Below are 22,558 nucleotides of genomic sequence, written 5' to 3'. Positions count from 1 at the left end.
CAAAAGTAGATAACACCTGTTTAGTCTTCCAGGGCCGTGCAGAAAGGTAGGCCAGAGGAGAGCAGCAGAGCCAGGGCTGTCTGTGCGGGCACTGTGCATGTGTGCAGCACGTATGTGTGCATGTGGGAGCCTCTCCCTCCCCGAGCAGGGGGCACAGGGGCTCCAGAGAACAATGACACACTTCTGAGCGCAGGGGACATTCGTGCCCGGTCACACAACAGCACAGAGGCCAGACCCCCGCCAGCCTGGAACATCTGGTTCCCATTGTGCCCACCCTCCTGCTCAGCCCTCTTCCCCCGGCTCCTGCCCAAGGTCTGTGACCCAAACCCAGCCATGGACAAAGATCACGGGGTTTAAAGCTGCAGCTCCTCACTCCTGCATCCCAGGGATCCCCCTGGGTTAATTAATGCATTCTCTTTGAGCTCCCAGGCGCTGGAGCTCCCACACGCTGCCTCCCACCCGCTCCTTCCCCAAACTAAAAACAAAACAGAGAATTCCTCACCTTCCTGCCGTGCCACAGCTCATAACTCGCATGTCCACAAAACAAATAAATTAATTCTGCAAGGCCTGTCAGGAGAAGCATGAGAGGCAGTAAGAAATGTTTTATGTGGCAGGCAAGGGGGGCTGATTTTTAGCCTGACTTTTCAGGCTTCCACCCTGCACAGTGCCCTGCACCAGGAGAGCTGCACAGCCCCAGCACCACAGCTGCATGGCCCAGCACTGACCTTGCCATGGACACGAGCTCCAAGAGATCCAGCAAGGAGAACTGTCTGCTCCAAGAAAGGAGAATCCAGGACAATCTATGGAAACCACATCTTCTCCACCACAGAAAGCCACTGTGCCAACCTGTTCCAGGCACAAGAACCCTGCGGGCCTGACTCTGCAGCTGCTCCGCTGAGGCAAAAGTGAGCTCTGCTACTGAACCTGGCTCCCAAACTCAACCTGCAGGCTCATTTCTGGCTATGCAAATGGGGCTGAGTTGTGAAAGGCAGGCATCTCCAGGGAGCTTGCTTCCTCAGATCTCTGTCTGCTCCCTTCCTGTAAAGCAGGGCCTCTATCAGGCTGCGCCTCCTGAGCAGCAATTAAAGTTCACCCCTGCGAAGAGGCACACAGCTACTGTCACTGCCAACCAGACTTTAAATCCACAGAAACTGGACACACAGAGTGAGGTTCACGTGGGAAACCTGTGAGAAAACACCACACAGAAAAAAGCCCTAGAGAAATTGTGTTTCCTGAGCCTGCTCTGAGCTTTTTGCCACGGGACCGATCTTTTCTGCCTGTATTCCTCCAGGGGTGAAAGAACCCCAGCCCTACAGCTGGTACAGTGCTGCTGTAGCTGCACACATCTTGCAAAGCCTTCAGCTCCTCCTTCGTGGCCCAGAGCCCTCCAGCAGGGCGAAAGTGAAGCGCACAGTGCTCCCTGAGCTCACTGCACCCCAAGCACCAAAGCACGGGCAGCACCTTCTGTCTGTGCAGCTCAAGAAAAAAAGGGTTCAACAGAATGGTTCAGAATATATTTGATTCATTGATATCAAAAGTTGGAGATACCTCCAGTTACAGCATGAACCACTAAAAAAGGAAAACCGCCCGTGGTAGCTGTCCCTTGGCTGCAGGTTTCAGCGTACTCAGCCTGGATTCTCTTCACTTTTCCAGCCACCAAAGCTCCCACACGCTCCCTCCCACCTTCCTCTTCCCCAAACAGCACAAAGCCTCATATAGGCTAAATCACTGTGCCAAGAAAAACAGAACAGCCTTTCACTAAGCTGCATTTATTTACTTATTTCAGAGTTTCAAGTCCTTTTTTAGCATTTCTTGTCCAGGCAAAACTACTTACCTGGACAAATGTAAATATTAATAGCAATTCTGAGAGAAGAAATAAGACCCAAACTCACCTCTGGTGCGTGAGCCCTGCATGCAACAAGCTGCAGTAAAACCACAATAAACACCAATTTACATAGAGAAGTTTCAAGTCTGGGTGCAAAACTGCCTTAATTCTATTTCACAAGGAAGTACCAGGACACCTTTAAACTCAAGCCACATGAACCTTTCTCTGGAGGGTATACTCTGGCCGCTGAATTAATTTTCATGAAGCTGGGGGGTGCCAGGTGACGGGCTGTACCTGAGTTTTTCTCCTGCACCTCAGTCTGTGGGAGAGGATTCAATGCACAGGGCCACACTGCCCACCCTGCCAGCTCTGTACCTCTGTTGAAGGGCAGATACCAACACCAGCACTCAGCCACTCCTGGGTAAGAAAGGCAAAAACTTCAGTTTAATGAGATATAAAACTTCCTTACTTGCTGAAGCACTGAACTTTTCCAGCAAATGAACCCAGGGATTCCCAATATGTTCCTAAAATACTGGGCTAATACCAGAGGGCACTTTCCCTGTTATTTTTCACGTCCGTGAACCTCTGCATGTCTGGACTCTGCCCAAATCTGGAAGCAGAAGTGCCAAGGAACATGTGAGAGGCTGTTCTCCTGACAATTCCGATTTGGCTGGCTGCTGGAAACAACAGAAATCCCCAGAGAAAACCAGCAATACTCATCTCCTGATATGCAGCACGAGATCCCTACAGCCTAACACAAATAGACCAGGAAACGTTACAGAAATGGGGGGGAAATTGAATAATATTGAGAGAGCAGATATTTAAAAAATTTTTAAAAAATAAATAAACCCTCTACTCCCCATAAACACCCATCAAAGTAGCAGCAGTGGTAGTGTTACCAACAGTAATAATGATGATGTCAGGAAGGTCTGACTGCCCTTGCTTACACCCATACTTTATTCTCACAAATTTTATAAAGTCTATCTGCACATCTAAATCATTAACTCCCATTAATATTTCCAGAGAGAAAGAAAAAAATCTGGCTTTTTAAAGGGCTTTTTCAAAGTTTTCAGTCTGCTGGGCATGCGATGATAATTGCTGCTCTGTTCTGCTTAATGACAGAGTCCTTTCCCTGCACAAAACAAGAAGCAGTTTCTTCCCCACTTTTTATTCCTTTACCCAACTCAGAGGCTCAAAGAATAATTACAAACAATGCCTGAAGAATGGTTCAGTTAATGTTAATTTATACAACAAACTAATTACTACCAAATGGTAAGAAATCACATGTGGAAGTTCCTGTCTCCCACGCACGCAGCTAAAGCAGCAGCCATCTGTCTCAGCCTGGGAGCTCTCAGAGACAGAGGAGGGAAGCAAGGCTCAGGATGGATCCAGACACTCGGAGCTGCTCCCTCTGACACCAGCCATGGCACTCAAGCACCATTGTTTCTGCATGGTGAGCTCAAAAGCTGCAGATTTCACCCCTCTGTTTATAAAACAAACAAATAACTTGCACCAGTAACAGCCTCGCTGTCTAAATTCTACCTTGACCCCAAGAATTTAGGATGAGGGCTAAAATATCTCCATCTATCAGCTGCAATCCTTCCTCCCTGCAACACTCTTTGCAACACCCCTAACTATCAGACAGCAAGATGTGAGATAGTCTTTGAATCTGCTTACACTCTGATGAGAAAATGTGCTTTTTTTGTTTCAACCTTTTTTTTTTTTCCTCAACCTGAGAAAGCAATTTTCTCCCAAACCTTGAAAAATCAAAGTCAGTACAATTGTTAAACACTTTTATGGGATGCTCATTAAAAACTGACAGGGACAAAAAAAGCTGGGGACAAATCCTGAAGCATTTGTTCAGTTTAAAGTCTCACTGAATTCAATGTGAGTGTTACTTTATTGAGGACTTCAATACCAGATCCTCCACATGAACGAGGACCTTGGCATTTTGACTGTTAATTATTCCCTGATTAGCTTGCATCTAGTGAAACAAACTGAACACAATATTATCCCCTAAGCTCTGCTCAGGAAATCTCAACTCCAATATTCTCTGCTCTCTGTGAGATCAGAACTCCAGCAGTCATCAAAGAAAGTGCTGCACATGAATAGGAGCAAAATATCAGAGTTTAGATTCACAGTACGGATTTCAGAGGAGAAGTGTTTTCCCCCTAACATTAAAAACTTACAAATCTTTCTTTGTTTGAATATAAGGCAAAACGTTCATATTGCAGAATTATCTCTACGTATCTCATTTGGATCCGGCCCCCCTCATGTTGCTGTGAACCCCACACAAGTGCCAAAGTGCACCTTCATTTCATTAGAAAGAGACAAGCCAGTGCAAGGCAAAGACTGAAGGCGTTTTAGTAAACATGAAATGGCTGTGAACTTGTGCTTCTGAGCGTTTCTCTACTCAAAAAGAAAGAATATGTTTTGGATAGCCTGCAATAATCACAGAGGAGGAACGAGTGGCACAGCAATCTCAAGCAAGGTCCCTGTAATCTGATATTCATGAGGTAACACAGTCATTATTCCTGCACGGCCAGAACAGCACCGACAGTTTGAGCAAAGTAAACAAGAAAGAATCACAAGAGAATCCACATAACCAAACAATAATGCCTAATTAGCCTTCATTCAGAGTCCTTAACAGAATTATGATATATAAAAGAAATTACAGGGAAATGATTCTCATAAAATTTTACATAACAAAACACATCCAGTGAAGTGGAGGAGGAATAAACTATTCTTCTGTAGCTCAGCCCTATTTTGCCTCTTTTTTTTTTTTTTTTCATCATCAGGAGCTGCTTTCCACGAATGAAAACTTAGAATCCTTCACAAGAATTTCACTTTGTTTCACATTTCACAATGTTTTTACTTTTTTAAGGTGCATTTTAGAGAAGATGGGCTACTATTTAAGGGGGGAGGTGGGAAGAGGGGGGGAATTACAATCCCAGTTGAGCAAAGTGCAGTTGTTGGTGTAACAAGTGAACTAAGACAGGTTTCACCGTGGATTTGGAGTGTGAAATGAACCACTGAGTGCCATATCAGCGAGTGGGATAAACAGAAAGAGGAAGGGCCATTCACCACAGGCTGCGCTGCAGAAAAACCTGCGGAAAAAAACTGCTTTTGGGGGTGCTTTGGACCCCTCACAGCCCCTGGACTGGGACTGACACCAGGTCTCTTCCCTCCTCTTTCACCCCAAGCAGCCTCAAGCAGCTCTCACAGCCAAAAGTCTGCCTCTAATTTTAGTTCCCACTCCTGGCACATGTTGTGTCCTAGATCACTGAAAGCCTTGAATTAATACATTAAGACCCAGTATTAAGCTACAGAAGTGACAGCTTTATGGACTGCATTCAGCCTGGGAGGAAAGCTACCTAGCACTGCTTAAACAGTCCCACTGCCCTCTCCAAGTAGGAACAAGATTTAAAAAAATAAATTTAAAAAAACCTCAACCCCAAATCTCCACTGGTATTTTGCCCATCCCAAGATTAATCAGATTGCAAAGGTGTATTTTCTAAGGGAGAAGGGAAGGTCTGAAGAACGTTAAAGCACAACTTCTAACCTCCTTATACTGAAAAGCTTGGGAGAATTGTCCCCCTATTCCATTTTCCCCAATGTTGCCTGATTATGCAAACACAGCAAGCATCTCCACTCCTCTCCTGATGCTTTTTCACCTGCCTGAATGTCCACAGGGACGTGTCTGCTGACACAGCTGAGGCAGGGGAGCTCAAAACAGGCACACTGCACCTCGTGTGCCCCTGAGAACACTCGGGAGCGCTGTGCTGGTACCTGCAGCCTCATTTCTGGGGACATTTAGTGTCCAGCACAAGCAGATCAGCTGTCAGCACCAACCTGCGAGACCCCAAGGATGAAATGGAACTGGCAGCTGAACTCTCCCAGCATTTCCATGGCACTTTGCTCCATGCTTATGGCAGGAGGCCACAACAAAAGCAACAGCCAACAAAAGGAGCTCCCAGAGAACTATCAGGAACATTTTGCAGTCTGGCAATGTAAGAAAGCCCCTCTCATTGTTTTGTCTTTGGGAGCCACATTACTTTAAAATACTGGGTCACGCATGCTGTGCGGCACCCACCGGGTTCTGTGTTCTCCCATCCAGTAACCTACCTACAACAAAACAAAACAAACAACAAAACAAACAACAACAAAATAACAATAACAAAAAGCCCCCTTACTGTCACAAAAAGTCTTTTTTTTTTTTTAGCAGAAAGAACAAGGTCCTAAACTGCTATATCATGTACACTATTAATATAATAATGTTATGTTTAGTTATAGAATGAGTAGCAGTGAAAGCTCCCTAACTCATCTGAACTCAGACAGGACTGACTTGGCCAAACCAGTAAAAGAATGCATTTTGCTTGGAGAGGCATCCCAGACATCCCATACCCAAAAGCTTCATGGGAGCTGGAATCAAACAGATGACACAGCAAGAGGAAATGCACAAAAGACTTAAAATAAAATAATCTTCAGTGAAATGTCTCCATATTTAGTTAAACACCACTGCTGATTCAAGCTGTACATGAGATCAGTGTGGAATCCAGCATTTTTGCAGCTGACAATCATTAGCAAGAGCCTGCTGTCCTCTAGTTTCATCTTCCTATATTAATTTCATAGACATAGAAATATAACTGTTTGGAAATACATGGCTTTATTTAGGTCTTGTATATAGATATCTCAACAGAAATGCACTAACATGCTTTACACTTTGCAAGAAGCCAGCAAGCCTACAGGATCAAATGAATACACAGTAATCACTATAGCTGAAACCATTTTTCTGGTTCATTGTCGACTTTTTTGCTTTTTCTTTTTTTTTCCCCTGATGCCTGACTCCGTGGGAGATAAGATGCTCAGTTACTGAAGTGGAGAACGTGTTGTGGGCAAAACAGAAAAGGAAAAGAAGTTCAGCATAAAAACATCAGGGCTCATAAAAAAACCAAGAGGCTTTCTTCTCCCATGTGATCCTTGTCTCTAGACTATTTACCTTAAGATTGTGTGGGCTAATCTACAGGGCAAGACTGATGCCACATTCCAAACTGCACTGCAAAAACAGGACACTAGGATAACCTCTTCCAAGGCAGGAGAGCCACTTTCCTTTCTGATAAAGCCCTTGGACACTGCTCCTCACTTTGAGGCTTTTGTGTCTTTGGCTTTATCATTCTTGTTTACTGGCAGTGCAGTACAATAATTATTTGGTTTTTTGCTTGAGATGGAAATCATATTTTCCTTTGGGCATATGGGCTGGCCTTTGCAACTGCAATTCCTGGATATTTAGGAAAACAATGATAATTAGTAGCCAAGTAGCATGTCCCATACACAACCACCAGCCCCTGCTGGACTCCACATCCACAGAGCTCATCTCCTGTGTGTCTACGATTTATCTGCAGATTCATAAATTTAATAAATTACAGCTAAAAGGCTCAGATGAACAATGGAGGTTCCCTGCACATTGCAGTGTAGGAAATTGCTTTTTCTCCCTGACAGGAAGAATCTGGCTCCCTGTGTCACACATCTGTGCTTCTCCTGCCTAAGCCAGTACTTTCTGTACCCCAAAAGGCAATTCATCCTGCCCTGCTGAGCTTAGATACAAGAGTCTTACCAGCTAGGCAATAAAATTTTCCACCAATTAGTGACCCCACGGACCTGGCTGTTGTTGTTACCTTTCAGTTCTTTTAATCCTGCTCCTTCTAGGAACAGGCCTAATCCCTGTCTGTAGAGGGATAGAAAAAGAAGTCACGTTGGGTTCTTTACCAGCCCTGGAGTAGGTCAAATGTTGCTTTCCTAAAGCTCTTGCATATTCAGTGGGAGTGGTGGACTCACATCTGAGAGCAGAACTTGGCCCACGTCCCCTGAAGTGTCCATTAACTCTCCCACACTCAAATAAATCAAGACAAGATTCCTCTCAAGCACAATGAGCCTAAAACATAAACCCTGCTGCTCACAACAGGGAGGCCAGGAATGCAGCTTCAGTCAGGTGGCTTTCTCCTCCTCCCTCCAACCTGCAGCACTGAGAAGAGGGCAGGATGCTCCTTCAGTCCCAGGATGTGCCCTGCAAGGGCTCCTCCAGAGCACAAGCCAGCAGGACCCACCAAAGGTGCACATGTTCCATCACACCAAACTTCTGTGATGCCTCAGGTTGTAGCTTTTCTATTTTCACATTCTGTGCTGCTCTAGTGTGTGGGTCTGGGTTCACACAGGGGATGCTGAGCTCTGCACAGAGCAGGGAGACAAAACAATTCCTGCTCCAGCTGGGCACCAAGGACAAATGATCCAAAGCTCAGCCCAGGAGCACAAACAGCGTGGGCTGGAGAGAGAAAAACAAGCAGGGTGGGAGTGCCTGGGCTAAAGCTGGAACGGGACAATGAACTGCAAGGTGCAAATGGAGCAGAGCTGAGCCAAGGGAGAGACCCCGGGAGCGCTCGTGCATTTTGGGACCATTCTGGCCCATCTTGGGTTCATTTTGGGACCATTCTGGTCCATCTTGGGTGCATTTTGGGACCATTCTGGCCCATCCTGGGTGCATTTTGGGACCATTCTGGCCCATCCTGGGTGCATTTTGGGACCATTCTGGCCCATCCTGGGTGCATTTTGGGACCATTCTGGCCCATCCTGGGTGCATTTTGGGACCATTCTGGCCCATCCTGGGTGCATTTTGGGACCATTCTGGCCCATCCTGGGTGCATTTTGGGACCATTCTGGCCCATCCTGGGTGCATTTTGGGACCATTCTGGCCCATCTTGGGTGCAGCCCTGGCTGGGCTCTTGTGCTGCCCAAGGTGGATCCATGGGGGAGATCCTTTCAGTAAATCCCTGTTCTTTAGCTCTGCCCAGCCTGTGTTCCAGGTCAGCCTTCCCAAGGCATCACCCAGACGGAGATGCGCAGGGCACAGCTCGTTCCCCTCTGCTCACTCTGAAGCAATCCTTGCTCCCCCCAGCCCCAGAATTCCTTGGAAAACCTTGAAGCCACCACTCCTATTCACATCTTTACCCCACAGCACAGCCCCATGTTGCCAGCTGCCAGTCACTGCTGCATTGGTCTCCAGGAGGGTGAATCAGGAGGAGGAGGAAGGAAGAACGTGGGAGGACCTCTACGTTGATTAGAAATGTTCGGGGTGGGAAGGAGGGGGGGAAAGGAGGGAGAGAGAGATGGAGATAGATTAGAGGGCAACAAAACTGGAGAGGAAGATAAACAGAGCCAAAAAGAAAAATGTCCTTTGTTCATGTAAATGGCTCTGTGCTCCCAAGCCCTCTGCATGACTAATGCCACGCTGTGGTGTGTAAACCTCTTGGGCACACAACACAAACAAAGCATAACTCGGCCTGAACAAACAAAGGCCTAAGCAACAGTGATTGAATTCATCTTAAAACAACAAATCAATTCTTCCCTATTAATGCCCTAAATACCAGCGTAGGAGCACTGTCCTGTTGTAATAAACAGCCATGTGTTCAATTACCGTCTGTTTCCCCAACCACTGCTCTCTCCAGTAATTACACCATGCAATGCATTCTGCATTGACATTATATTAATGCGCTGGGAGGAGAAATCTTAAATACGAATTAAATCAAGGCTAAACATCTCAGAAAGCCTTACCCAGCCACACTAGTGCTATCAGGGCATTCTTCAGCAGAAAGCAGAGCCTGATTTTTCTCTTCATTCACTTCTCACTTTCCTCCTCTGGAGCTCTTTCCTCCTCCAATAGAGCACTTTCAAGCTTTCATTTTAATGTATTTATTTATATGAATAAATACAGCTTGAAAGAGCTCTGTGGCCCCAAAGACCAGAGCAGCAAATCTCTCCTAAGCTCCCTCAAGCCCACTTCACCTGTACAAGAATGCTCCCAAGCAGGAGCATGACGTGAGTATCAGCTTACCTCACATCAGCCAAACAGCAGCAACCAAACCCCTTCAACAACAGACAGGTGACAACAAAAAGCGGCAAGAAAAACAAAAGCAGAGAACTTCAGGGACCGAGACAAAAGCGGGAGAATAAAAGTTTGGAAAAGGTTTCCTACCCCTTTGCAGAACCGTCAAACAACTTCTATTGACTGCTGAATAGCACACAGCAAACAGACCAAACAAAAGATATGATGAAAGACATATTTACTCGTGCAGGGCTCCTTCCCCCCACCTCAACCTTTCTTTCCTTTTCACACACACCCACACTGCACCGTTTGCATTGTGTTGCTAAATAACCAATGGCAACCCAGAGGAAACACTGGAAGGGTTTCTATGATGCTGTCAAGCACCAGACAGATGCTTGGCAGTGTCAATATGTTCTTTACGTTTGGGTTCTGCCAAGGTTTGAAATTAAAAATGAAATAGGAATAATAATACTGGGAGAGGAAGAGAAAGACGGCAGTGAGTTAGTGCATGGATGTACAATGAACTTTTAAACCAGTGGAGTACCATCCTGCCTACCTGCTGGGTTATACTCCAGCAATTTCAACTGTTATGGAAATAAATGAATAAATAGAGCTTTCCTTTTTACTGTGTACTGGCTGAAAGAATTTCTATAGAAAGCAAAGTAAAATTCTGGGGTGTACCAACTGCAGCTTCCCAGGTCCTCTAGAACAGACTCGGAGGTTTTGGCTGCAGAGACAGCCCAAGCACATCTAATTCTGCGTGTTCCAAAGCCTGCTCCAAATTAAAATGCCCTAGGTGCTCCAAAACTTTGCTGACTTGAGGCTTCAGAAGGCACAGAAATCTGCATGTTTGGAGAAAACTGAATTTTGAAATATTTTCTGACTAATATTACAGACTGCCCTCAAAACCACAGTGTGTAACATTCAGATATATTTAAGTGCCTGTAAAACAACTGTTCATTTGTCCTTCTCAGGTCATTAGATACAAAAACACCCCCAAAACCTCACCAGGTTTTGCAACTCATTTTTGTTTGACTAGTTTGCATTTTTTCATTTCAGCTGCCAAACCAAGTCAGGGGAAAAGCTGTTTCCACCTGACCCAAAGTGTTTTATTTAATCCTAATTGAAATGTTTTCATTTCTCTTTCAGATTAATCATCTTAAACATTTAAAAACAAAAAATATCATTTCCAAAGAAACATTTTGTCTAAAAATGTTGACTGTTCCAAATTTTCTACTAGTTTTTGGCTAAAATTAACTTGTTGAATTGCTAAATGCTATCAGTCCTTAATTACTGTGTAACAGGTTTTAGGGTGCTTAGGGCAGAGAGTTCCCCCCAACTCTCCTTTTATTTGGTTTTTGAGTGCTTTTTGAATCACTGCATCATAGAAATCATATATATATAGGCAGAAAGCACAGCACAACTGAACTGCACGAGAAGGGAAGGTGCTGAAAGGAGTTCTGCCTCCCCAGCACAGCCTGTGTGCAACGCAGGAGATGTGTACAGCTGCATCAATCTGGCAACCCTCAAGCCACCTTAAAAATATCAATGCTAAGCAGACACGTATCTAATAAAACTCAGCAGCAGCTCCAAACTTAGGAGTGTTTTTACAAGGCTACTTCATTAGCTAAACAAGCAAGTGGGAGTTGCTGCAAATGTTGCTCCTTGCCGTACTAGAGGCTTTCCCTTGCTTCTGGTAAACAGAAGACACAAGACAGCCTTGTGAATAGCTCATGGCACAGACTGAGAGCTAAAGCTAATCAGACAGGATGACAGGTCATCTTAATCAGCTCCAAAAGCCAATGCACATGCTCATGCAGCTCCTCACCTCCCCTTCCCTCAGCTCTCTCTCTCATTTGGCTGAATTTCCCCCTTCCCACAAATGGTGCTGTTAAGAAAGAAGGCAGGGAGCCCTTCAGGGTTCAGCATCCAGGGCGCAGGTGGCGAGGAAAACTTTGAAGTGAGCTCTCCACCAACTCCAGAGCCGGCCGTGCCTCCTCCGCCAGCAGCTCTTATTAAAAAAAAGACCAAGCATCCACTAGAACAAAACCAAGCAGGCCTATTTAATTAGGGCAAATACTTGATATCCACTTCTTCACGTTAAACCACACAGTCACACAAGCCTGGGAGGTCTGATTAATTTTAAAATGCACGGTCGTGACAAGCGCCTCAGGGGTAAGAGAAAGGGGGAAAAAATCTCTCAAATCCTGCTAGCTCGACAAGTAGGTTCCAGCTAAATGGTGTGCATGCTGCCCAGATTAAGATGTTACTATTCAGCAAGGGCTTGAACCTTTAATATGAGGGACAAGAGGCCTGAGGAACAGGTGGCTTGCTCTTCACTCCTGAATAAATGACATCCCCGAGAGCCGCAGCACACGGCGCTGGCAGCTCCCCACGTACAGCTGGGTTTGAGCAGGGGCACAGCTCCTCCAGCACTCACCCGAGGACCAAAACCAGGGTCAGAAAGCTAATGGTGTTCCAGGGGAGGGGGAAATGAAAATAAAATAATAATGATAAAAAAAAAACCCCAAAGGCTGAACGCAAGCTGATCTAGGCGGAATACAGCAGGGCAAGCGCACGGCAAAATGATGTGGGGTCAAAAGTGACAGCAAATTTTGGAAAACCCTACTAAAATAAATCACAGCTGGTGAGGAGTCTGGGGGATAAAGGGCAGACAGGAGCCCAAATAATTATTTTTGCCTTGCTGAACCACTTGTATGCTGGGCTGTTAAAGATGAGAAGTGAAAAGAGAAGGCATTCTGCTTTGGCTGCTGCTTGCTCAGTCTTATGGAGTGAACACAACCCAGAAAGAGATTTTAATTGTAGAGATTCATCAGAGGAGACTTTCATTCTGAACCAGGGAGGGGGACAGAGGGACTGCATCTTCTCTCCAAAAGCACTAGCTTCCTGTATCTCACTTGACCATAATGCTTTCTTCTATGTTCAAGATGCTGTATCAGCACCTCAGATGCCTTTATCAAAAGGAAGAAGAAAAATCCAAAAGCTAAAAACCTTTGAGGATGTAAGAAGAGAGAGTTGGAAGGGAATCTAAGCAAATTTTGAAAACATCCATTGAAATAAACCGTGACTATCAGGCTAAACTGTTGGGAAGGAAAACACTTAAAAACTGAAGGCAACAAATGAATAAACTTCACTTAAAGCAAGTCAGAGCTGGCAAGGCTTCAAACTAGGCTACCTCTGTTCTAGAGTTAAAGCACTTGTTAATAAAAATTTAAGCTACAGTATTTAACAGGACCTTCTCTTCACATAGGCCTATTTCACAAATAAACTTTCAAATGTTGTAATTATTTTTTATTTGTATCAGCAGTATGTGAAGGCACATTTCCATATGGCAGGGTCTTTGAAAGAAGCAATGGGAGTTTGATGCTGGCCTGCTGTACAAGAAAAAACACATTTTCTGGTGACAGACTGCAGAGATGAGCATGGAACCACAAGGCACCTGAAGCATCCTTCCACAGCAGCAGCAGAGCCCGAGCACAACTTGAAAGTACTCAACTGCAAAGTACCCTTGTTTGTCCTTCAGTGGAAAAGCATTACAAAGCCTCTCCAACACGTACTCTGTCAAAGGGGCAGTGAGGAACCAAATAAAAGAACTTTAAACCTCAACCAATTACAGTATCCTTAGGCCTTTCCCGAATCTGTGCACTTTATTTCCACCCCTTCTCATCAGATGTGATTTAAAAACAAGAGTCTGCATTTCAAAGGCCACCCTTCTTGTGCCCATGCTTTGGAATCTGTGGCTTAAAAAGAGGGACACATCTTGATTTTTTACAAGATTTGTCCATTAAAAGTTTGATAATGTTAGGAGATACCCCAGCTAGAGGGTCTGAATTCAGCATGGCTCACTTTTGCAGACTACAGAACTGCTTAAACAACAGCCATTTAAATTACCACATTAGCAGGTGTTGTGATTTATAATGTAAACTTAAACATCAAATACAAATAGCCTTTGGGGGACGTTCAGAAGACAAAAACCATGCCCAAGAGGCTCTTCTCATCCCTTTTTTCATCACAAGTAATTACTTACAGTACTGCTGCCTGCTATAATACATGAGGCTCTAGTACCCACACTGCTGTTAAAGCCCTGCAAACACACATACTCCCTTCTTCCCAAACAGCTGACATTAACTGCTACGCCTCTCAAGACCTAGGAACTCTAAGATCAAAATTTTGGAGCAGGAAAAATATGAAAAACAGGAAACAAATGAATAGTTTGTGTGTGTGTTCATATATATTTATGCCTAAATACATATAATACATTATATATATACTGTGTGTGCATGTGTCTTTATGGAGAATTCAAAGTATTCACTTAAACAGCCTGACTGAATTGAGTTTCAGAGGTCCTGACCAAGGAGGAAAGAGCTGTGCAGATGAATGACTGCACCCACACCAGCTCATCAGGAAGATGCTCATATGATCCTTCTCTGTACAGAATTCCTACAAATCCCATAGAACAATGCGGGTCTGGCCCCAGAAGCCCCACCATGAAGGTTTTAAAGATGAACAGACACATAACCTGCTAAAACTGCCAAAATGGAAAAAAGAGGATTGATTCCTAATGAAAAGTTAGGAGATGTAAAGAGCCAAAGAATAGCCCAGCTTATTCTAAAAATAGGAAGGAATTTACTTGTTTGCCTCTTTCCTTTCCAGAAGCCAAGCCATATGTATAGGGGAAAGGCTACAGAGATTTCAGAGATTTAATTTTCCACGAGCACAGGCCATAAATTAAAATACAGCAATCCAATCACATTAATAGTGCAAGGAAAAGCTAAGTGGCTGCTTTGGTCTTTTCTTTCACAAACTTGTGTCAAGCTCAGTGACTTCAAAGAGATTTCCATTTCATTTCTACAAATGAGGAGAGCAGACAGACAGAGAGCCTCTGCCATCCTCTGATGCCTGAAGAAAACAGAAGAAAAACATGCCTGTATCTCATTCTCCTAATGATTTTAGCTGCAAAAGGAATCCCATGGTCGGCAGACGACCCTCAGGGCAAGGGCTTGGGGTCTGTCACAGTGTGTAAGGCTTCTCCAAACCCACTCCATTATCTTCATTATTGTGCACCAGGAATAAAAGGGGACTGACTCCTCTTCTGAAGCCCAAGTTAGAAAGGACAGAATGTTTCATGTAAAATAACATTGTGTGACTTCAGTAATAGGTTTATGCCTTTGGGGGCCTAATACTAAAGCTGCATATAAGGATTTTCCACAGAATTTGAGAGAAGAAAAATGAGCACTGTATTAGTAATGAGTAAAACTCGGCGCGTTTCAGATCCACTGGAACACTTCTGCCTCTGTGGCAGCACGACTCACTGTCAATCACACACTTCCATCCAGCAGCAGGAACACGGCAAAATTAGGGGGAAAAGGAAAGGAGCAAGGAGCTTTGGAGCCAAGTATAAACCCCTATAAAAACACCCCCCCAGTCCCCCCAAACTCATATGCAAAAGGCAGTGCTGAGCTTTTGGAAAAGCAGGCAGCACGGGCTCCTGCAGGGCACATTAACCAAGGGTACACATACAACAAACCTACATGAAAACCACTGATGTGAGGAGTGATGCTTCCCTCATCAGCTCAGTGTGGCTACAGGGAAGTGTTCACATACGAGCATTGCTGCACTCCGAGCACTGTGTTTAAAATGTAGAAATTACTGTCCTGCACCGACAGAACTTACTGATTCTTACTTTTATTTTCTAACAAACCTAACTGTAGAAAACCGTTTCCCTTGTATCAATGAAGTTTCCTAGAAAGAGTCAAACCAAAAAAAAAAAAATCAATATTTTGGAATATCTCCCTTGTCCTTAAAGCCCATTTCAGAAAAGAAAAGCCCTTTCCCTGACTGATACGGGGTTTGAATTGAGACCTGAAGTTGTCCATGAGCCCTTCTCTTTCTTCTGATTTTGAGGAAAACAGGCCATTTGAGAGAATGCTTGAAAAGCACGTTTCCCACAGCAATTCAGAGGACTATTTCAAACAATAAAAAGAGAACAAACACAGCCCATTGTACAAGTTAAATAATATATAAACTTTTGAGTACATAGAGAAATGGGAATCTGGCTCGTATCTGGTCTTTGAAAGATTCACAGGAAATTGATTTAATTAAACCTCAACTACTGGTGCAAATGTTTCCCTTTCTTCCCAGAGGGAAATAAAGTATTATATTATTCTTGTTGACATAATGCAGCAAAGCTTAACCAAGATTCTTGATCTTCGTCCCACAAAGCTTTACAAACTAGCAAGACTAAAAATCATTACTGAAATATGCATTTATCACAAATTGCTGCATTTTTACCTACATGTACTATCAAAGATTCCCACTTGTAACACCTCATTCACAGGGAAATTCATTAATATGCTAATTACCTGACTAGCAACCAGTGATGACTGACAATTTTACTTTAGCACTACATGAAGACGACATGGCAATAATTTTCTGCGGAGTTCAAACAGAGAAGACACTGTGTTGTATCGGTACATATCTCATTTAGGGAAAAAGACTCATATTTGCAGAGGACCTCTAAGAACAGTCTGGCCATCTGCACCCAGAAATATATATTTTTTAATTAGCCACTCTAAAAACAACCATGTTGGCTGAAGGGAAGGGGGAGGGAGGCTTGTCAAAATGATGTATTTGTCCCTCACCACCTTTCAATGCTCTTATGCAAGTCTAATTTTCTTCCTAGCCACCTCACCTCTCTGGCCTCCTTTTGTTTCATGTCCCATTTCCCATTCTCTTCTAACTTCTGAACTTTTGTTAGTTCGCTTTTAAGGAGAAAGGGAAAAAAAGCTCAACTCTTTCCTATTCATTTTTTCCTGGATGGGGAGTAAGCAGAGACATGAATATGGCACCCTCATAATGATTTAACTAGGGCTTAATGAAATTTTCATCACAACCTGCTGTTCAATTTAATGGCCTTTGAAAGACAATAGAACAATGGCTAGAGGGAAGAAAAGATTTTTTGTTGCACGCATTTGCAAAGCCCAACATTCAGTTGCTCCCCCTCCTCTCTCTCCCAATCTCTTCACAAAGCTGTAGATCTTTTGTTTGTACTGTATATTTTCATTTTAGTAGAGCTGAGATAATGCACAAGCTCTGTAACCATTCTCATGTCTATCTGTGGCCTTTGCTTAATGGACTCTGTGCAGCTTGTACAAGCTCATACCCAGAGTATTTATACTCTGCCCAGAGCTCCTTGTTCTCTCCTCTCTCAGATAAAAGCCTGCTCTCCTTCCCACCCATTCCCCCTGCAATCTCTTCCATCCAAAGGCACGAGGTATGCTGTGGCACTGACCATTACATCAACCTAAATGCAGAACAAATCTTGTAACTAACATTTAAAAAATGCTCAGACAAAGAGTTTGTTTTCCAGCAGACCCTTACTGCATGCTCCAGTCCAGAAAAGCCCAATTTACACTCCTGCCATGCTCCTGCATGTGCCAGCATGTTTGTGTCCATGCTTCCATTCCAGTACACAGGTTGTCCTGGATTTTTCTTGCAGGTGCTGTCAGCTCATGCTTTAGCCCTGAGAGCCCTGCTTTGAAACATCTGGAGTAGATTTCTGTAACAGGAGAGGTGAGTGTAAACCAGAACAGAGTCTCCTTACTGTGCCCTAGGAAACAAGGCTCAGAATGCTCTCACAGTGGCTCACAGTGCCCAAAAGGCAGCTGTAAGTACATGTGGAGATACCTACAGAGAGCACAACGAGAGCTTCATCTTCCAGTCAGCACCTGGACTCTGCCCCAAACAGGTAAAAATTAAAAATCCTCATCTCTGGTCTTAGTCCCAGCCCACAGAGCACAAGCCCTGTCACCACCAGCTGGAGAGAGGGTCTCAAAAAGACACCTGTGCTCCAGAAGTGACACCTAGGTGCCACAGGTGAGACCTGCTGGCCACACATAATGCAGGAACACCTGCATTCCCTGCCCGTGCAGCACCTGCACCACACATACACAAACCATGATGAGTCCCACACAAAAGCTGTCACTAACTCCCAATTTACCTTTCAAACAATGACCTGCACACTAGAGCATTTCAGAAAAACACTGACATTGATGATAAATAATGCTTCTTTTAGTTCTAGAAACGGGGAGAGGGGAGCAGTGCTGTAACAGCCCCCAGGTGATTACAGTTAGCTTACTGCAGGCACACTGAGGAGGCTGCCACTGCAACAAAAAGACCACTAGACTCTTCTTTTTGGGAAAAGCTAAAAACATTAACTGTGATGGGACACTGATAAAATTTACCTCTAATGCAGAAAAGAACCATAAGATCTTTAATTCTGCTGGCAAGGAAGAGCAAGCAGAGCAGAAAACGGCACGATTAAAAACTATATGCATCCAAAGGATCTGGAGAAAAGAAAAGAACACAGAAAATTTTGGCCAGCTTCCCAGGCCTTACCTTCTGGCTCGTTTTTGATGAGCTCTTCCATTTTCCTCTGCTTCAGGGTGTCCACGACATCTGCCAGGCTGCCCTTGCGCCGCTCCGGGGTGCCCAGGGCCGTGCTGGACAAGGACTCTCCACCCTGGCGCCCACCTTCTTCTGCCTTCAGGGGTGAGGTAGATGAGTTGTGCGGGGCAAATGAAGACATCACTTTATTGCCATCAACTTCCTGAAAGGGGAGGAAAAACAAGATGAAACGTTCCTTGCTTTTCTTGAAGAACGGGGGGGGGAAAAAAAAATCAACGGAAAGAAAGGAAGAACAATCCTTTGTTCTTTGAGTTCATTGCTATTTGTTCTTCTGTTGAAACCTTTAAAAAAGGCAAGCAATGTTTCAAAAACACCCAGAACAAAGCCCATCCATAAAGCATAAACCAAGATTACAGGCTGGAGTGAACAAAGATCAGCTTGCAAGAGAGAAACATAAAATACAGTTTTTCCCTAATTGAGAAGAAGTGGTGTTCTCACAGGTTTCCTAATAACAATGGTATTGATTACCTGTAATTGTTTGTTCTTTTACAGCTCTTTCTGAAAAAACCTTCAATTTTTACAAGGACCATTAATTTCCTGACTTTATAAAGTACCTAATGCCTTGATTGGCTGGTTGTTTTAAGAAATAAAATAGCAACTAAACATTAAATGTCCTTCACCATATTCCATATTTTTACTCACAGTTCAAGCAGTTCTCCCATCTACAAAGGATAAAGCAATTGCTTTCTGTTTTCTAATTCTCTTCTGTCTAAAACCTCCATTTCTTGTAGAAACAGTATTTTTCACAAAGGTGAAAGTCCTAATGACTTTCCCTGGCAGCACAATGGCAAAACTCTGAGACTTGCTGGGACGTGCACACAAACCCTCCTCACGTGAGAGTCCACGCAGGTCTACTCATCAATTTTAACAGAAAGCAAAACTGGCTCCAGCATCTCCAAACCTGCCTTCATCAACACAAGAGCCTTCTCCTCCACATCTCCTCCAACCTGAAGCAAGATTCCCTGCACAGTTCCTCCTCCTTTCACGCCTGTTGTGCCCTACCCTTCTGCACACACCTCCCAAACCCATTTCTCCCTCTGCTGATACGTGCCACTTTACCTGAAAAACTGGGGTCAACGTCTCCAAACAAACACTGCAGCAGAGCAATACACTGCACAACACAGAATGCTGTAAACATCTATAGTTTTTATTCTGATGTGATTTCCCAGGGGTTTTTTGTCACTATCCTATTTCTGTACTCTAGCTGTTTAATGAATATTGTTTTTTAAATACACCATTGGATCATCTTGTTATATGAGTTTCAGACTTGGTTGAAAATTGTCTCAATTTTTTAATTGTTTCCATTTTTGCACTTCATTTCAGAGGGTATGAAGGTGATACATATGTCTATAAATACATACACACACTGTGTTTAGTGAGTTTTGTTATGATTTTATATTTAATTTTGATGTCTCTGCTCCAATAAATCAGAGTATTTCAGAAAAAAAACCCCCACTTTTATAAAAGAACATAAATTGCTACAAATTATTTTAATAAAATCTGAGTAAAGCTGTATGGAAAACACACAATAAAGAAAATATATTTATTTTCACAGGCTACTTTGTTGTGGCAAAAAGATTACCTATGGTTAAGAAAACTTTTAATGCAAACAGTTTTGAGCAGCTTGAAAGTGTTACACTAGTGCATAAATTCCCTCTCAGAATCGGATTTAACTGAGATTACAATCTGGGCCATCATATGCCCCAAAAACCAAACCCAGTGATGTTAATGAGAGACTTTCTACTGACGTCAATGAGCTTTTGACCAAGCCCTAAAAAATTTTCCAACTCCAATCAACAGAAATGCTCCTTTTTCTTTCCTTCCAACTCCCTCCATTTTTGTTCTGCACTTGAAAAATTCCTAGTTGCTAACACCGGACTCCAAAATTTAGTTGAAGCCAAATGCAATTTTTTTCACCTATAGACTTATGTAAACTGATTTTTTAACACCAATCTAAACAAGCAAAATGGTTAACTTCAGCATCACTTCAGACGTTATCTAAAATTCAAACCCATTATCACCAAGTGGCAATTTTTTTCCCCCTACACACAAGGCTGAAAGAGGAAATATCTTGAAAGCTGCTTTCTTATTCACACTTTGAGACAGATAAGCCAAATATCATCATCCTTAGTTACAGTTCTTAAATCTACCTATGCCACCAGGCATGTACAGAACAGCGTGTTTCTTCCTTTTACCAGGAACAGCTTCTTGTTTTAATCCAAAGCAGGTCCCAAAGACTTTCACTCCTGTTTGTGTGTGCCACACATTGGTCACAAAGTATTTGTACAAGTTGCCTACAAGTTGGTATCACCACTGCTGTTCCCATGCACATCTGGGGTACGTGCAAGGGGGGCTTTATATCTACAAATATATTCTCAGTATAAAACCAGTTTGTTAGAAGAGAAGAAGCACAAGGACTGAATGATTATATAAAGTAATAGAAGATGGTTTTCAGAATCACAAATTGCTCGGCTTTCAGATGAAATTCACAAGTATTTTTAAAACTGCCTCGCTTTCTGGGGAAAAGGAATTGTGAGGGGGACAATGCAGTAGTCTGGGAACAAAGCATCATGAAGGACTCTGAATACTCATTTCCTAGCTCTTTCAAATGCACTTTCAAATGAACCATAGAAAATAAAACTTTTTCTCCCTGCATTTCAGCTTCCTACCTGTAAAACAGGCACAAGTAATCTCTTATATTATAAAGGTCTTGGAATGATAAATCCATTAATAACAGAGATACCCTCCTACTACAATGTTGGCTAAAAGCATTTGTAATACCACAGTTAGACTTCATAGCTGGCTAAGAAAGGAAAGGGAAGTGCTCTACACAGATTTTGTTTAAAAGGTAAATTAGATACTGCAATATACAATCAAGAAACCATCCCCCTGCAGAAAGTTTCATTGGAGCTCTTGGTTAGGTGTGCACGTATGCAGTGTTTGCATATCACACACATGGCTATTTATACACTTGTGGGATTTAAGCCCCAATCAAAACACATATACAAGTAGGGGAACAGCTGCAATCACATCTCAGTGGGCTAAATTGCACTACACCAGTGAATTATTCATTCAGAAAGATCTGTAGCAATCACACATCCACTGCGTGATTTGCACTCCAAGAGGAATCCTCTCCTCTCTGTGCTGCTGGAGGAGAGCTCACCCCGGCTCCTGCTGCTGAGGACACTTCAGCGTGGATCCTCCAGCACACCAGCTCCAGAACCTGCTTCCCCACGAGGCCAGGATCCTTTTATTCTGCCATTCACAAAAAAACAACAAGAAACCTGCGACAGTTACCTTGGCTTTCACTTCATGTCCCTCTCTTTTATTTTCTTCTTTTTTATGCCATTACTTGGAGACATGGAAAAGCTCTCAGTGGGTCTGGATTTTTACTTCTGGCACATAAAAAGAAAGGACACTTCCACCACATAAAACCTGCTTGTGTCAATGGCTGCGTAAAGCCAAAAAACTTTGTCTAAAGAAAACCCTCTGATATTGCATACAGAAGTTTAACTGTCCCCCTGAAAACACTCAGAGAAATCCTTACTGGCAAGAAAGATATATCAGTAACAGTTTAAAATCAATCCCTTAAAGAAGTTCCCTCCCAACAAGTGAGATTTAGCAGGTTGTTTTTCTAAATGGCCAAATCGACATCACTTTCTTCAGTTTCACTGAGAGAAAAGCAACAGCACTTTACAGGGGTATTAAAAACCATCAATATCTACTACTGACACTGTACAATCAAGTCCATCAAGCCACACACAGGACCCATCTGTGAGCCAGCAGAGCAGTGGACAAACGCTGCTCCTGGAGAACAGCCTCTCCCAGCTGTGTAACCATTTCACCTGCTCAAGTTTGATTACATTCCAGCCTCTGGCACTGCTAATCCTGGGAGCAGTTCTGTGCAGGCAGCAGCTGCCTGGGGGACAGGGCTCTGCTGCTCACCTGCACTGCCAACTGCTCTGCTGATGTGTGCTGGCCCAAGGTCTCCTCCAGCTCTGGGCTGGGGTGGTACTCACCAAACACCTGAGGCTGCTGCGTCTGGACTTCCCCCGCAGAAAGGCAGACAAGGACCTGCACAGATCTTGCTGAAGCAAACACTCCAGCCCCTTCTTCCCCTCCCAAGCAACAGCAACACCAAAGGGACCAGCCCACGTTCCGTGTCTTCTGCTTCTGTTCCAAGCTAGAATCCACAGGAAGACCTGCTCATTTACAAGAAAGGTGCCTGGGTGTTGCCAAACAGCTTTCCACCTATGGAGGAAATACCTCTTCCAAGGTTTAATGATAAAACAGGCTTCTGCCCTTTCAGGATGAGGTCAATAATCTTCCTTTGTTAATCTTGGGCAAGCTTTACTTAATCTAGCCCCCTT

At 43.7% G+C, this 22,558-nt stretch overlaps 1 protein-coding gene across 12 annotated transcripts in view; it reads right to left on the bottom strand.

The window, feature by feature from the left end:
* The window catches only part of SOX5 (SRY-box transcription factor 5), a 281,758-nt gene that overhangs the window by 194,470 nt on the left and 64,730 nt on the right, over positions 1-22,558 (bottom strand). For 9 of the 12 annotated variants that reach the window (XM_038155101.1, XM_038155100.1, XM_038155099.1 and 6 more), the window contains one exon: positions 18,120-18,330. In XM_038155101.1, the coding sequence (XP_038011029.1) occupies positions 18,120-18,330 (211 nt within the window). The other 3 variants (XM_038155107.1, XM_038155108.1, XM_038155109.1) reach the window with 3 other exon arrangements.

Source organism: Motacilla alba, chromosome 1A (genome assembly GCF_015832195.1).
Source record: "Motacilla alba alba isolate MOTALB_02 chromosome 1A, Motacilla_alba_V1.0_pri, whole genome shotgun sequence".
Classification (NCBI taxonomy): domain Eukaryota; kingdom Metazoa; phylum Chordata; class Aves; order Passeriformes; family Motacillidae; genus Motacilla; species Motacilla alba.
The sequence above is the reverse complement of the archived record's forward strand: the minus strand, read 5'-3'. Positions and strand labels throughout refer to the sequence as shown.